The 15,328-nt window shown below is 22.1% G+C and overlaps 5 protein-coding genes across 5 annotated transcripts; 3 read left to right on the forward strand and 2 right to left on the reverse strand. All coding sequences in view use genetic code 6, as the record gives it.

Annotated features, from left to right (window-relative positions):
* Nucleotides 1–234: 234 nt before the first annotated feature.
* TTHERM_00706280 (oxidoreductase, short chain dehydrogenase/reductase family protein) lies at nucleotides 235–1,230 on the forward strand (the record flags this gene model as incomplete). The annotated part of the gene is made up of 1 exon (XM_001010958.1): nucleotides 235–1,230. One exon carries the CDS (start codon nucleotides 235–237, stop codon nucleotides 1,228–1,230), a length of 996 nt encoding a protein of 331 aa, XP_001010958.1.
* Nucleotides 1,231–1,482: 252 nt separating this feature from the next.
* Nucleotides 1,483–4,205, reverse strand: TTHERM_00706290 (cyclic nucleotide-binding domain protein; the record flags this gene model as incomplete). The annotated part of the gene is made up of 4 exons (XM_001010959.1): nucleotides 1,483–2,799; nucleotides 2,865–3,249; nucleotides 3,301–3,998; nucleotides 4,053–4,205. 4 exons carry the CDS (start codon nucleotides 4,203–4,205, stop codon nucleotides 1,483–1,485), a joined length of 2,553 nt encoding a protein of 850 aa, XP_001010959.1.
* Nucleotides 4,206–5,595: 1,390 nt separating this feature from the next.
* On the forward strand, nucleotides 5,596–7,262 carry TTHERM_00706300 (ribosomal protein S9; the record flags this gene model as incomplete). Its single annotated transcript, XM_001010960.3, has 2 exons — nucleotides 5,596–6,131; nucleotides 7,115–7,262. 2 exons carry the CDS (start codon nucleotides 5,596–5,598, stop codon nucleotides 7,260–7,262), a joined length of 684 nt encoding a protein of 227 aa, XP_001010960.2.
* A 1,675-nt stretch (nucleotides 7,263–8,937) lies between these two features.
* On the reverse strand, nucleotides 8,938–9,992 carry TTHERM_00706330 (RNA recognition motif protein; the record flags this gene model as incomplete). The annotated part of the gene is made up of 5 exons (XM_001010963.3): nucleotides 8,938–9,054; nucleotides 9,160–9,231; nucleotides 9,290–9,373; nucleotides 9,454–9,537; nucleotides 9,675–9,992. The coding sequence occupies 5 exons, from the start codon at nucleotides 9,990–9,992 to the stop codon at nucleotides 8,938–8,940; spliced, it is 675 nt and encodes a 224-aa protein (XP_001010963.2).
* A 1,636-nt stretch (nucleotides 9,993–11,628) lies between these two features.
* Nucleotides 11,629–14,657, forward strand: TTHERM_00706350 (cation channel family transporter; the record flags this gene model as incomplete). The annotated part of the gene is made up of 11 exons (XM_001010965.2): nucleotides 11,629–11,667; nucleotides 11,720–11,861; nucleotides 11,941–12,086; nucleotides 12,218–12,504; nucleotides 12,565–12,686; nucleotides 12,751–13,093; nucleotides 13,156–13,436; nucleotides 13,502–13,777; nucleotides 13,837–13,994; nucleotides 14,234–14,530; nucleotides 14,592–14,657. The coding sequence occupies 11 exons, from the start codon at nucleotides 11,629–11,631 to the stop codon at nucleotides 14,655–14,657; spliced, it is 2,157 nt and encodes a 718-aa protein (XP_001010965.2).
* Between the last annotated feature and the right edge of the window lie 671 nt (nucleotides 14,658–15,328).

Consider the following 15,328-nt stretch of genomic DNA (forward strand, 5'->3'; position numbering starts at 1 on the left):
TTGCTTTAGTATATATTGGCTTTGATCAGTTTTTAATGTTCTTTGTTTCTATCAATTAGCTTTGTTTTTCGATTTTTCTAAGCTTTTATAGATGTTTTCTAAATATCTTTAAGAATTTTCGAAAGAGAATCAATAACTTTATCCAAATTTAGAAATTAGAAATTACTTCTAAATTTTTTAAATTTTGGCAGCATTCACAAATATTTTATAACTGTGTTTTGAATATAAAAGCAAATGGAAGTATTTTTCTAAGGATTGGGATTATGCTCTTTTGTATTAGCAGGCTCAATAGCAAAAAAAAAATTTTATCCATATTTAGTTAAAAAAAATATCTCCTTGCTTAAAAGCAAATACAATCCAAACGGAAATAGCTATGCCTTGATAACAGGATCTTCTGATGGAATAGGGAAGGAGTTTGCGAAATTGCTAGCATAAGAAAATATGAATATAATTTTACATGGTAGAAATATTTAAAAGCTAAATACCGTTAAAGAAGAAATCATTAAAGATCCTAAAACTAGCAAAGATATCAAAGTAGAAATATTCGAATAAAATTTAAATGAATTAGGGTTAAATATCGAATAATAAGCACAAACAGTATTAAATTAATACAAAATCTAATTATTGATAAACAATGCAGGCATAACATCTGTAGAATCATTAAAAAATTCTAGTGTTGATGATATGTAGCAATTAATTAACACAAACATAACATCTCCGATTGTCTTTTCAAAATATGTAATCTAAAATCATTTCAAAAACGAATAAGAAGAATATGGAATCATTAATATAAGCAGCTTAACTGCTGATTTTCCTATAGGATTTATAAGCATTTATTCTGCTTCTAAATCTTTCCTAAATGCTTTTTCACAATCTTTATAATAAGAAACAAGTTCAAATATTTAAATAACTTCAATCAAGCCTTATTATATCTCTACTAAAATGACCAGATTTTAAAAATTAAGCTTTGACACAATATCTACTTAAGAATTTGTTAATGGAGCAATAAATTCATTTTTACACAAGCAAAATTGTTCATGCGGAAATTGGAAGCATGAATTAATATATTTATACTACAGCTTAATACCATCATGGATATTGTAAAAAAAGTTAACTTAAAAAATGGAAATAGTTGCAAATTAGCTCTATAAAATAAAATAAATTGGATTAAAAAGACAAAAATTAAATAGTTAAAAATAAAGTAATTCATTGGAGGATAAAACTAAATGAAATTCATAAAATTTATTAATTAATTTAATTTAAATTGTTATAATAAAAAAATATTTATTATTTTTATGTACATTAATAAAATAAATAACTATTTTAAATTTACAAAAACATTAATTATGATTTTATTTAGTCTTTATTTGTTTATTTTTAACTTTTTAAAATTTATTTTTTCTTGAGAAAAATTTTATTCAACTTTAATATTTTAAATTTATAAAATTTTATTTTTGGTTTTTTATTTAAAAAAATAAAAATTCAGATCTTTTTATTTTCATTTTTATCATCAGCTAATTGTTTTAGCATTTAAAACTTTTGAATATATCTGTGATTTGTCAATTATAAATTGGCTTATTTAGGAAGGCTCTTAAAGCTAGACTCGCTTATACTTCTTGTTTTTTTATTGATAATTATCTTAGGAGGAGGTGGTGGACATATTACTGGCAATTTAATATAACTCACATCTTTTTAAAGATTTTTTTCTTAGCTTGTATCGGTTTAAAGCTAAGCAACACTAGAATAAGAGTATCCTGTAGATTCGTATCTAGACTGATTATTATAGTTGATATTTTATTTTAATTGATCGATTTTCTTAAAAGAAAGATTGTAATAACTTATTTATTAGTCAGATTATAATCTTTTTAGATTTTTTAAAGATTAGGATTTTTTTAAATCTGTAAAATTGCATTAATCTTTTAATGGTTTTATTTTATTTTAATTTTTATCGTTTTCACTTTCATTTTATCCCATTTCTTCGAAAAGGCTAGAAAAATTTCTTGATTTTTGTTTTGGATGCTATTTATTTATATTATCAAAAGGCTCATATTGCTCATCTGGAATTTCTGTTAAAAATTGAGCTATTTCTACAACTGATTAGTCTTGGTTTTCTTCAGTTGGAAGAGTTTTTATTTTAGGGTTTATCATGCTTTCTTCTTATTTTTGTCCTTCAAGTGATGTTTATAGAGCTCTAAAGTCTTTATACAATGGATTTTATTAATGAGAATAGTTTTAGTTTTAAAGAATTAGTTGTAATTTATTTGGGATAGACTTATTTTAGATAGAAGTCAAACTATTTTCTTAATTATCAGCATTATTTTCGCAAAATGACTTTTTGTACTTAATTTTATAAGTAGATTTTAACCTAAATAAATAAGGATCATAAGGCATTTTATAAGTTCCTTCAGGATACATGTGCTCAGATAAGTTAGGAAATCTAAAATTCTCTTTTGGGATTTGTTTGAATATTCTTTAGTTTTCTTCACTAGTTTTAGCAATTATCTCAGTTTATCTAGTGATATCATTTGCAATTATTAAATCTTATTATCTTTTCAAATATTTTTCTGAGAAATGTTTATTTAACTTCAAGTGTGATTGTAATTCAGCTGCATAAGTTTATTGCTCACTAAAAAATTTATCTACCACTTCTTATGTATGCTAATCATTTATATATATTAATTTATTATTGCTAGCTTGTTCAATCAGTTCTTCTCTAGCATGCCTGCTCTATAATTTAGCTTAGGCAGTAAGTTTTAAATTTTGTAAATATCCCTCAACGTGCACTTCTTCTAATAAAAGCTTTTATTTTTAAATATTAAATTAATAATCAATCATATATAAAATTAATTAATTTTATTTTATACTTTGTAATCAATTTTAAGAAGAGTTACTGTTTAAGATAAAACAACAGCAGAATTAGTTCTTTTGCATCCATTGAAAAATATATCTTCTTCACCAAACAGTTGACCTTTTGAATAGATTGTCAATTTAATGACATGCTATATTTTTAAAGTATTTCCTACTGAATTGCTAGGTACTTATTACTTTTAGGCTAATTGATCAAATTCTTCAAGCTCTTACCCTTCACTTTCTTTCTTTTCTTTTAAGTAACGAAAGTTTTTTTTTTTGGAAATCTTTTCGTCAATTAAAATCTGTGAAGGACTCTTTTTTTAAATGATTTCTACTTCGCCATCGAGTACCAAATACAAAAAGGGATCTAATTGATTTTAATTATAAATTGTTTGTTTTCTTGAATAAGACAATTATTCACTGTTTCATAAAATTCTTTGAATTGTTAACAAATGGATTCCTTTGAAAAAAGGTTTTATTTCTACTATTTTTTAGTCTATTTTTTCTTAAATTTAATTTTTGGCTTCTTTCACAGCTTCTAAAGATAAGCAGAGCACAGTGGCTTTTGATTCTTAAAGCTAGCTTCCTCCTATTGCAAATGCTTTTTTCTTTTAAGTGTAGCCAAAATCAGTTCCTTTAATTTGTAATGTTTCAATTTTTTTATAGAGTAAAACTCCATTTGCATCAAAGACGCGGATTTTTCCTTTTTCTTCATCAATTTTTTTGAATGCATCCAATTAAATTTCTTCATTTTTCTTTCTTTAGAAAAGCATTTCTTATTCTGAAATAACATTTTCCTTGTCATAGTATCTTTTCTTTTTTTTGCTTTATTCTTTTTAGAGTTCTTCTTATTTTATCAATTCAGCTTCATTTTAAACTTCTTGAAAAGACTTAGGATAAAATATATCTATATACCCATTTAATAAAATATAAAATTGCTATTATTCTTCATTAATCTTATAAATAACTTCTCCTTTGCTGACATATTTAATCTTCATAGAAGGTATTAGCATCATTATAAAATCTTCATAAAACTAATTTGGAATCTCCATTCCTTAAATTATTTAAGTATAGCCTAAAAAATTAATCACTTTCTACAAATCCTCTTGACTTTTTTATTCAGATTTTAGAATTATATCTATGAAATCCTTCATTTAAAAAAACTTCTTAATCAATAAAAATAAAATTTAGTTTTAAATTACTTAAAAAATATGAGGAAGATCTTTGGGTGCAGGATAGAATTTTTCTTTCCTTCCCTTTATCTTTGAGAGTTTGTACTCTTAATATTTTAAATAATCTTCATTGTTGACGTTCTCATCTCTGATTTAGTTAATTTAGTTACTGTCTTTGTTCATTTTTATAATAAATTGTTTTGTTGTTTAATTAATTAAGTAATCAATCAATAAATATATAGATTGAATAATTGGTTTATAAAAAATTTTAATAGCTGTCCTTCCAAAATCAGTAAGTTAATTATTTTGTAAATATTTCCTTATTGTAAGTTAAAAACAATTAATTTCAAGTTTCGTAATAACCAATCTGTAAAGATATCAAAATAATTTAAATCAGTAGTTAAAATTATTTTAATAAACTCTTATTAGTAAGTATTTCCAAAATAATTCATAAAAGTATAAATGAAAAGAAGAAAAAAAAAATTTGAGTATTCAGTAATTTAGTTTGTTTAAAAGAAATTTATCAAAGCAAAGTTCCAAAAAATACCACAAATTTTAGATATTAATAAAGGAGAGAATTTTAAAATATCCACAAAAAATAATACTTACCAGCTTATCAAAAAAAAAAAAAAATCTGCCAGAAATAATCTTTATCCACTTAATTATATTTTTTAAAATTACATTTCAAAATTTCAAAATAAAATATTTAATTCAAAGTTAAAAATATTTTTACTAAAATTCATTTGAATAATTTAAAAAAAATATTTTGAATGAAATTAATAAAATATTTTAAAAATGTAATAAATGAAAGAATAAAAATATAAAATTATATTATTTATTTTTTATTTATTGTAAATTAAAAAAAATAGATTGAGGATAATGTAAAATAAATAAATGACTTGTGGATATTTTATTGAAATTAAAGAGAAAATAAAACAATTTTTTTAAGTAAGAATTTATTAATTTTTTCTTCTGAATTTTTATTTTGAAAAAACGATATGAATGAACAAATTGATTGCTATTTGATATATTCATATTTAACCATTTTAACAATTATTCTAAAAATATTGAATTTTATTTACGAATTAATAAGTAAATAAATTTGGTTAAGGAAATTAATTAATTTACTATAAAAACATCAAAATTTATATTAAAAGTTGCTTTTTGCAAAATATTTATTTAGAATTAAACATAATTTATTTTGTATTATGCAATTAATGAAAAAGGTTTATAATTAAATAAATAAAATGTTAAATATAAATTATTTATTAATTTTTTTTAAAAAATTATTTTTAAAAATTGTTTATTAATTTAAAAAATGCTTAGATCTAAATAAAATATCCCATCCCATATTCATTTTTTATCAATTAGATTTTTTACAAATTTAAAAAATGAAAGCAAACAAATAATCATCTTTCACACCTTTGTGAAGGGTTTATTAATTTTTGATAAAAAAAATACATATTTGTTTAATAATATTTGTATCAATGGATAATAGCTTCTGAGAAAATAATTTTAAATCAAATGAATGAAAAAAATAAAAAATGTCAAATAATAAAATAATGGCAAATGAATGAAATATAATAATTCTTAGCAAAATAGAATGAAAAAAGATGAGAGAACTACTAAGTTTAATAAAGACTAAATTAATTAAGGCGAATTAATTTTTAGATAGGAAGGAAAGGATAATAAAAAGTAAAAGGGAAAAATAAAGGACTAATTCAAAGATACTGTTGGAAGGTCGAAAGCATAATTAAAAGAAAAAAGGATAAAAATTAATCTAAAATCAAATATAAAAAACAAAGACATAAGTAAAGAAATGAGCCAATAAAAGCCTCAATTAGTCCAAACTTTCGGCAGAAAGAAAAACGCCGTCGCTGTTGCCTCCGTCAGACCTGGTAAGGGTCTCCTCAAGGTCAACGGTTCCCCCATTGATATGATCAACCCCTAGATCCTCCAAGCTAAGATCTACGAACCCATCCTCTTACTCGGTCAATAGAAGTTCGCTAACCTCGACATTAGAATCAGAGTTAGAGGTTCTGGTTACACCTCTTAAGTCTATGCCATCAGACAAGCTCTCTCCAAGGGTATCGTTGCTTACCACGCTAAGTAATTAAACAATATCATTTATTTAGAAATGTTTTGAAATGCAAACGAGATTGATTGATTGATTAATTGACTGATCATTTACCATTCAATAAAAAATCAATACAATTTTGCTCCTTTTAGCATTCTTATTAAATCCAGATTAAAATAAAAAAGATAAAAGTCATTTTTATTACCATCAATCATAATTTTATTATTTAACTCAATATTTTTACGGGAATGCGCATGTAGTTTGCTACAAATTACTCAAAAAGGAAAATAATAACTAACTATTAGCTTGAATTTAGATTAGTAGATATCTATAAATATAAAGCAAATCTAGCAGTTTAGTTGAATTTAATCAGCTAATAAGTTAACAAATCTAGGCAAAGAACTTTCAAATATTAATATACTAATATAGAGGTTCTAAAAATAAAGGAATTACAAATGTATTTCTTAGATACTCTTGCAAAATCTAATAGCAAGGTTAGGAAACGAAGAATAACAAAAAATAAAGCATAGTAAACTCCTAAAATAATTGATATTCTGGATAAGATTCATAAATATTTATCAATAGCGATAAAAGAGCAAATGATAGAGCAATTATTCAGAAATTTATAAAAAAACAAAAGGAAAATTAAAATTATTAAACTAATAAGGAGTTAGTATGATGTAAATAAGTCTAAAAAGGATAGCTTGAGTAATTTAAAAAGCTGCTACTTAAAATTTTTTAGGATCCAAAGAAAAGTTTATGTTTGAGTTAAATAAATAAATAGCTAATTACAAGGCAAATTACTCAATAAATGTATCATAAATCTTAAATAAGATTATTGTTCAAAGCAAATAACGAGTATTTTAAAATTATGAAAGATTGATTGGTTTTAAATCTGCAATAAAAGCTAAGGAGAAGTTTAGCAAATTTTATAAAAAAAAAACATATTTTAAATTTTCAAAACTCATTATTTATTTTTTGATTTACTAACTAACTTACTAATTAAAAAATTTAGATACGTCGATGAAAACTCCAAGAGAGAAATCAAGGAATAATTGATGCAATACGACAGATCCCTCTTGGTTGCCGATCCCAGAAGAATGGAACCCAAGAAGTGTGGTGGTAGAGGTGCCAGATCTAAAATGCAAAAGGCTTACAGATGAAAACCTTTCTATTATAATAAATACTTTTTAATTGTTATAAATTGCGATAATATAAAAAATAACTATTAATACTTATAATAATACAAGGTTTTTATGTTTTCTCAGTCTAAATATGTTATTTAAACTAAATTTGAAGATATCATATTACTAAACACTCTCCTCACTATTTATTTAAATTCAAACTCATTCATTCATTAATACTTGTTTGTTAAATTACTTTCATTTTTTTCAAATCAATTGTTTTTGCAGCATTTTATTAATAATTAAATAAATAATTTTGTTTCTAAAAGCATATTTTGAGTATAAAAATACAACTCAAGTTGCCATATAAAAATAAATGCAGACAGACAGACTCTCTGATATTCATTTAGAATATTAAAAACTAAAAGAAGAAAATATTTTTGAAGGAATACATTGATTTTTCAATAAAATCATCTCTGATTTTTATAATTATGAATTCAAATCTCAAATAATATGAATACACATTTCTAAAATAAAATAAATGTTTCTAACAACACACACTTGTTTCCTTTTAAAAATTATAATTATATATAAAAATCTATTTTATTTAAGCATATCTTATTTTAAAAGTAAATTAGATTTTCTAAGAAGTTAATCATTTAAGATATACTAATATTTGATTGATATTTTTATTGTTTTAAATAAATTTCTAAAAATAATTAATAAAAATTTTAAATAAACTGCCATGAATAATGCTAGACAAAATTTGCAAAACACACAGAAAGTATGCTATTTGCAATTTTAGGATTAATTTAATCATATAAATAATAGTTGTTAAAAATATATAAATATAATAAAAATTGGTTGAATATAAACATAGTGATTAAATACTGAATTCGATTATATTTTTGTAAATATTAAGAAGTGATTGACTTATTTAAATCTGTATCTTTCATCGATTTAATCTATAATAACTGATTTATAGGTTTGTTTAATTGTATGTATGTAAGAATGCAATTTTGAATCTAACTATCTTTCTTTTAAAATTAAAACCTTATCACTCTAACTTAGTAATAATTAATGTTTCTATAGCAAGCACTATTGAGCAAATTTATTTATACTTTTTTTAGCAATGTTTTCTAGGTTGTGTTAGTTAAATTCAATTTAATGATATGCATTTTAATTAATAGAGGAAGGTATCTTTAGCATTAATTGATTTTTTAGAATTTTTTGAGTTGAGAGACTATCAATTAATTATAGAAATAAATAGCTTGTTTGCTGCTCAAAATAGATGAATTTTTGATGATAAGAGATTTATTATTTTGAAATAGGTTTCCAATATTTTACAATATTGATCGAATGATAATAATATAAATATAAAGACTAGTCGAAAAGCAATTCAGTACTGATGATTCAGCCAAATTTTATACAAATACATATTTTTAACAATTTATCTGATTGTTATCGTTCGTTTGTTTTGAAAGCGATTGAATAAAATTTTATTTTCATAAGTTAGCAGCTGTTTTATATCGAGCTAATAACTAAATAAGTAAATATGTTAAATATTTATTTATTTTTTTATTTCAAGTTAGTTTGTTGTCTGTCATAAATCAATCAAGCACTTATTAATGAGGTGTAATAAAAATTTTATATGTGTTAGTTGCATCATTCACAATAAGAATGAGCCTTAATAAAAGAGAGTAGATCTTTAAACTCAGTTAATTAATAAAACCTCCAATTCTTAATTTTCTAATGTGGCTTCATTATAATTTTGAACAAAGGTTTGTGCATCACTAAGCTAGTAATATGATATTTCAGCTTCTATTAATTTCTATTACAAAAAAAACATTTAAGTAATTAATTTAATTTCAAAATCTAAAATATTAATAAGAGGCCAATTATTAGTAGGCAATAAATATAATAAGTAAATAAATACAGAGTCAGAGTTGCAATTAAATGTGGTAGTAATTGAGTCAACTTTAACTTATTCTTTATCAGAGGCAAGTTCCTATTGGGATAAAAATTATTGTTTTATAATTTTATTGATAAATTAAATGGTTAGTTACATATATTTCATGAGAATTAATGCTAGAAGGAAGATTCTTAACCTTTACTGTGTAGAGTTTCTTAGGAATGGTCACTTTCTTACCCTTTTATTATAAGAAAATATACAGTAAATAATATGTTTTAGACAAAAATGTAAAATTAGATATAAATCAGTATATTTTACGGCATTTATTGTTAACTGTCTTGGAGGATTTTGTGAATTAGAACCTTGGCCGAAATGAGAATCATTATGATTGTCATCTTTTCTCTTTAATATTGATTAGAAAAAAATTAAATTGATTAGACACAATTGAGTTTAAGTTTAATGCAAAAGATAAAATGATATCAGAAACAAATTTTGGAATTAAGAAATGATTTATATGAGAAATTTTCTAATTCTATTACTCCCTTTGATATAGGCTTTGAAATCTTCTTAACTTAATGATATCTATCTTTATTGTCGTTTTTTTCATATCTGTCTTCCTTATTGTTGCGGTAGTTATTATTTCTATTATTGTTGTTGTTATTATTATTATGAATATTGGGCTTATTGTTTGTTCTTTTAATGAATTTATTGCCATTATTGTTGTTGTTATTGTTGTTATTGTTGTTATTATTGTTATAGTTTCTCTTAAAGCCCTTGTTATTATTATTTTTATCGCTCTTTTTTTAGTTTTTCTTGTCTTCTTCAATAAATTCGTCTAAAGCTACTTCTTCACTCATCTCTTTACTTTTTATACTATTTTCCTAATTTACTTTCTTTTTTTCTTTTGATTTTAAACAATTTATTTGTATATTTATTTATGATTTGTATTCATTCACTTAATAATCTTCTTATTTTATTTATCAATTAATTATTTAATTAATTAATCAAATAATTGATAACTAATTTATTAATCTTATCTCTCATTTTTCTCTTCTACTCGCTTCTTAAATTTTCATTGAATCAATCATTCATTATTCAATAAATCTTATTATATATCTATCAAATAAAGCTTAATGTATTTAAATCAATTAAATATTTATAAATTTAAGTTATCACAAACACAATCTATTAGTAATTACCAAAATGACACATAGGGACATTCCTACCTATTTACTCTCTAATTCAACAAAAAAATATTTTATATATTTTCCTTCTGATAAATATTATTTTAAAGCATTCTTATCATTTTCTGAAATCTTGAAAGGTAAAATAAAAAATATTTTTTATGTATTTAATAAACTGATTTAAATAAAAATGAATTTAAATATTTATTTTTTATGCAAAAAGCCAAAAGAAACTACTTCCTATATAGTTACAAATAAAAACAAATAGTTCAAAAATTCACTTTTATCTTAATAATTATTAAGCAATTTAGTGTTATTAATTTTTTTTAACTTTTAAATTCTATTTTTTTAAAAATTATTGTGTTATTTTTTTAATTATGATAATTAATAATTAAAAATCTAATTAAAAAGAATTTAAAATTTAATTTATTGCTTTGCTATGTAATATTTATACTGAAAAGATATTATTAATACTTTAGATTATTCTTTTTGAGGAATTAACCTTTAAATTAATAAAAAACTAACCTTAAAATTTTCAATCAATCTAAATAATTATAGTTGTTATTAGAATGAACTTTTTATATTAAAATCTATTTTTTTATTTTTATGAAATAAATTAATAATTTTTATTTGTAGAGAATAGCTTGAATTATTTTTAATTTTATATAAAAAAGACGTAGACTATTTAATTATTTTATATTAGTTTATACATTAGATTTTACTTGATTCATAAAAATTATTCCAGATTTTTTATTTTATTGTGAAGGCATAGATTATTAAATTATTTTATTTTCGCATTTATATATTGAGACTTATTATAAATCTTGTAGAAGGTTTGTAAGGTCATTACGAAGGGATTTAATTATTTCAATTTTACAATAATTTTTATTAGATGTTTATTTATGATTTGCAATTTATTACAAAATTAAAAGCATTAAAAAATTTTTTAAATTACTTAAACCATTTCATTTTTCTAAAAATAGCTTGATTTTTTTCATAATAATAGAATTGTAATATTGATTTTTTATGATTGTTTTAAGACTAAAGGAGGAAGTATTTTGATAAATTCTAGTGTAACATTAAAATTACTTTGATTGTAGTGCCATAAACTAGCTCTTGAACAAATATTTGGTTAATAAATAAATATTTCGTATCAAAGCTTTGTTAGATTTATATCACTAAAGTTTTTTTTAATCATTTTCAACTTTAAAGTGCATAAGCAAAAAAAAACAAATATATTTAAGTAAAATTAAAAAGGAATTTTAAAAGTTGTAATTTTAATAATATATAAAAATACAAAAACCTAAGGATGTTTGATAAAGGTGTCCATTTTAGGGATAACGTTGATGTAATAACTATTCATCCTTATTAAAATTTTATGAATTTTAAATATTCAAAAGTCTTAAAGTCGAAGCAGGACTCAAAAATCAATTCTGAGTAGCTATTCAATTAAGTAGAATTATAGAGAGTCTATTAATGAAACTTTAAACAGCGATGTAAGTGCAATAGCTAAATTAAGTGACTTTAAAGATTTACTAATTGGTAAAACATTTTTAGCATTAAAAAGGAGTTTTTAGATAGATAAAACATTTTAATTATGTCTTTTTTTATCATAATATAGAGGCTAGAACTATTAATACAACAGAAAAAGGATTAAAAAGTATGAAAACTTACAACAAATTAACGCTGCTTAGATAATTCTCATTTGTAATATTAATCCTATTAGCTTTTTTCGAAAGGCCAATTTGGTGCACTAATCAATATAATGTAATTAATTAGCTCAAAGTCTTACTCACTTACTTAATCTTATTTTTAATGAGGATTTTAGATAAATCAACAAACTCAAAATGTGATTTGTAATTTATTGACTAATGACTTATTTATTAACTAATATATAGGATTATTGTAGAGTATCGCCAGAGGGAGTAAGGATACCTACTTCAAACATTCCCTACATTTAAATACAATATTATTATCCGATTGAAATACTTGTTGTGTGTTTTTTGACTTACAATAGGTATTTAAACTAGTCCTTTCTTAAAGTTAATAAATAAAAGTATTGGTTTTATACAATTATTACGATTACATTAGTTCTTATTACTGAAGATATTGTTAAAGCAACGTATGATGCCTATCCTATAAACATTTCTTTATTTCTAAAGCCTCTTTACTTCATTTCATTTAAGTAAATTGAAAAAAAAATTTTGATACAATAAATTTAACTCAAAATAAATTTTTTTAATAGCCGCATTTTGAGGAGAACCATAAAGATATATGCAAAGATCATTTAAAAAGTTCTTCCTATATTTATAATAATTGCCTTAAATATAATGTTTTTTGCTCTTTTGGGAAGAATTATTTTTTACAGTAAATCTCTATAAAAAGCTTTTAGAAAATTTATATTTAAATTATACTAAAAATTTAAAAAAAGACTAACAAAATGAAAACTACTTTGATAACTTTTTCGATTCTTGGTTTAACTTTACAGTGTTATAAACTACAAGTAATTTTCCTGATGTTATGATGCAGTATTACAACGAACACAGATGGGCTCCTATCGTATTTGTGACATTTCTATTAATAAATCTTATTTTGTTACTTAACACAGTTTTGGCTGTTTTCTACTCAAATTATAAAAAAGAAATGGAAAATGATACTAAAAAATTCTTCTTCAAAAACAAAGAAAAAATTCATGAATATATTAATAAATACATAATAACAAATCCAAATAAAGCTTTAAGTAAATAAAATTAGCAACTTCTACAAAGTTTCTTGTAAATATTTACAAAAAGATTTCATCTAAATTAAAGCTAAATAAACTTTTTAAATTAATCAGGAAATTTCATGTTAGAAATTAGCACTTCTCAGCAAGTGAATAATTCAAACTTTCATAAGATCTTGAAATTAAGACATATTCTAAGTCATGGATTCTAAGATTATTTAGAAGTTTTCAATGGAATATTTTTACAGGCTGCTTGAGCTTGTTTAACTTTACAGTTTTGTATATCATGGTACCATCTTTGTCATAAAAAACAGATTTGGATTTATGGGCTAATGTGAATTTTTGCATTAATCTAGTTTATTTCTTTGAATAATTGATTCAGCTCATCATATTTTGTAAGTTAAATTCAATTTTAATTAAATAATTAATTAATATTTTATTTTTATTAATTAATTATCAGCAAAAAAATACTTCAAGGTTAAGAAATACTATATTTTTGACTTTTTTGCTTCGATAGTTATAATTACTTTATTATTAATATATTATTTTACTGGAGAAGACAGTGTATTGCCTTACTGCATGTACTTAATATGCACTAGATTAATTAGATTTATTTTTATCTTATTTAAATTCGAGTCTATCAAAACTATTTTTAGAACTGTCTATGAGTTTGTTCCTTTGTTTGTGAACTTATTTGGTGTTCTCATCATCATGTTCTTTTTTTTTTCAGCTTTAGGTATTTAAATTTATTATTTGTGCATATTTTAACTATCATGAAATATAATAAAAATCTAGGACAACATATATTTGGTGGAAAGATGACCTATAGCTATCAAGCATAAATAGATGAAGAATTACATACTGAATATTATGTTTTAAATAATTTCAATGATTAGGCTACTTCTCTAGTATTGCTTTTTGAGTTACTAATTGTCAATAATTGGATGCTTAATGTAAAAAAAATAATTTGAATAAAAAAAGATTATATTTTTTTACCAGTATTTTTGAAAGTTTTTAAATATTGTAAACATTCATGAAGCAAATTCATATTTATTTTATAAAAATTTACAAATCAACCCATAGTTTTTATCAACACCATATGTAAATTTAGAGTTTAAGGTGTATTAAAAAATGAAGATTTATAGTGTATATTAATTTTAAGAGTGATTTAATAGTTGAAATAATAAAATAGGTCTAAGCTCACTAAATTATCATGGGAACAAAAAATGTGAGATATTTCTTCATACTGTGGTATATCGTATCTGTTGTAGTTTGTATGAATATTATGGTTGCATTTATTATAGATCATTTAGTCAATAAGTTTAACGACTCTGATAATTAAAATGATTCTGCTTATAATTATGTGCAATAATAAATACATGAGTAAAAGTAATTGAACAAGCAACATTCTTTAAAGTTCTCTATCTTCTCTTAATAATCAGAAGATATTTTTCAAGAATAGCGAAATACATTACCACACAATAATGATGTAAAAAATAAACAATAATATTTTTAAAATTAATTTCTTTATTTATTTTTTTTGTTAAAAGTTTTCCAAGTAAAGTATTTAAGCCTTAGATGAAGAAGACGAAGAAGAAGAAGGATCATATGAATGATATTTAATTTTTCTCCTTCAAAATCTTATTGAATAATTGTTCTCTTTACTCATCTTGCTTCATTTTAGAAATAAAAAATTTTACTTATAACTATTTCAATTATTAATTATTTTAATATTGTTTTTGATTAAATTAATATAAATCAAAAACTTAAAATATTTTATATTATCTGTTAAATAGCTTTGAGAGATTTTAATTGATATTAATTTAAGATTTTAATATATTTATCAATTTTTTAATTTATTTTTTCTAAAAACAAAAGAAAAATTACTAAATTATCATATTTTTAAATACAAAAAACTATATAAAATTCAATGATTACCCATTTTGTTTGATCGATAAAAATTTAAATTTGAAAAATTAATTATTGGTTGTTGAGTAATGTGAGTGTTAATTTCATAATTAAAAATATTGGCTTAAAATTTATTTATTTTTACTCATTTTCAAATTCAAAAAGCTTTACTTAGATCAAATTCAATTATTAAATAATGTCAAAACGACTATGGAAAAAATAGTGTATCAAAAATGATTTGCTTAGAATGCTGCATCATAAATAAACATAAGCATTATTTTAAGAGATAACCAAAAAAGAAAATTTTTTATATATAATTTCTTAAAAAAGTAAGGAATTTAAAAAAATATATTCTTAAAACTACTTAGCTCATACCATT

This window comes from Tetrahymena thermophila (assembly GCF_000189635.1).
Source record: "Tetrahymena thermophila SB210 genomic scaffold scf_8254748, whole genome shotgun sequence".
Lineage (NCBI taxonomy): Eukaryota > Ciliophora > Oligohymenophorea > Hymenostomatida > Tetrahymenidae > Tetrahymena > Tetrahymena thermophila.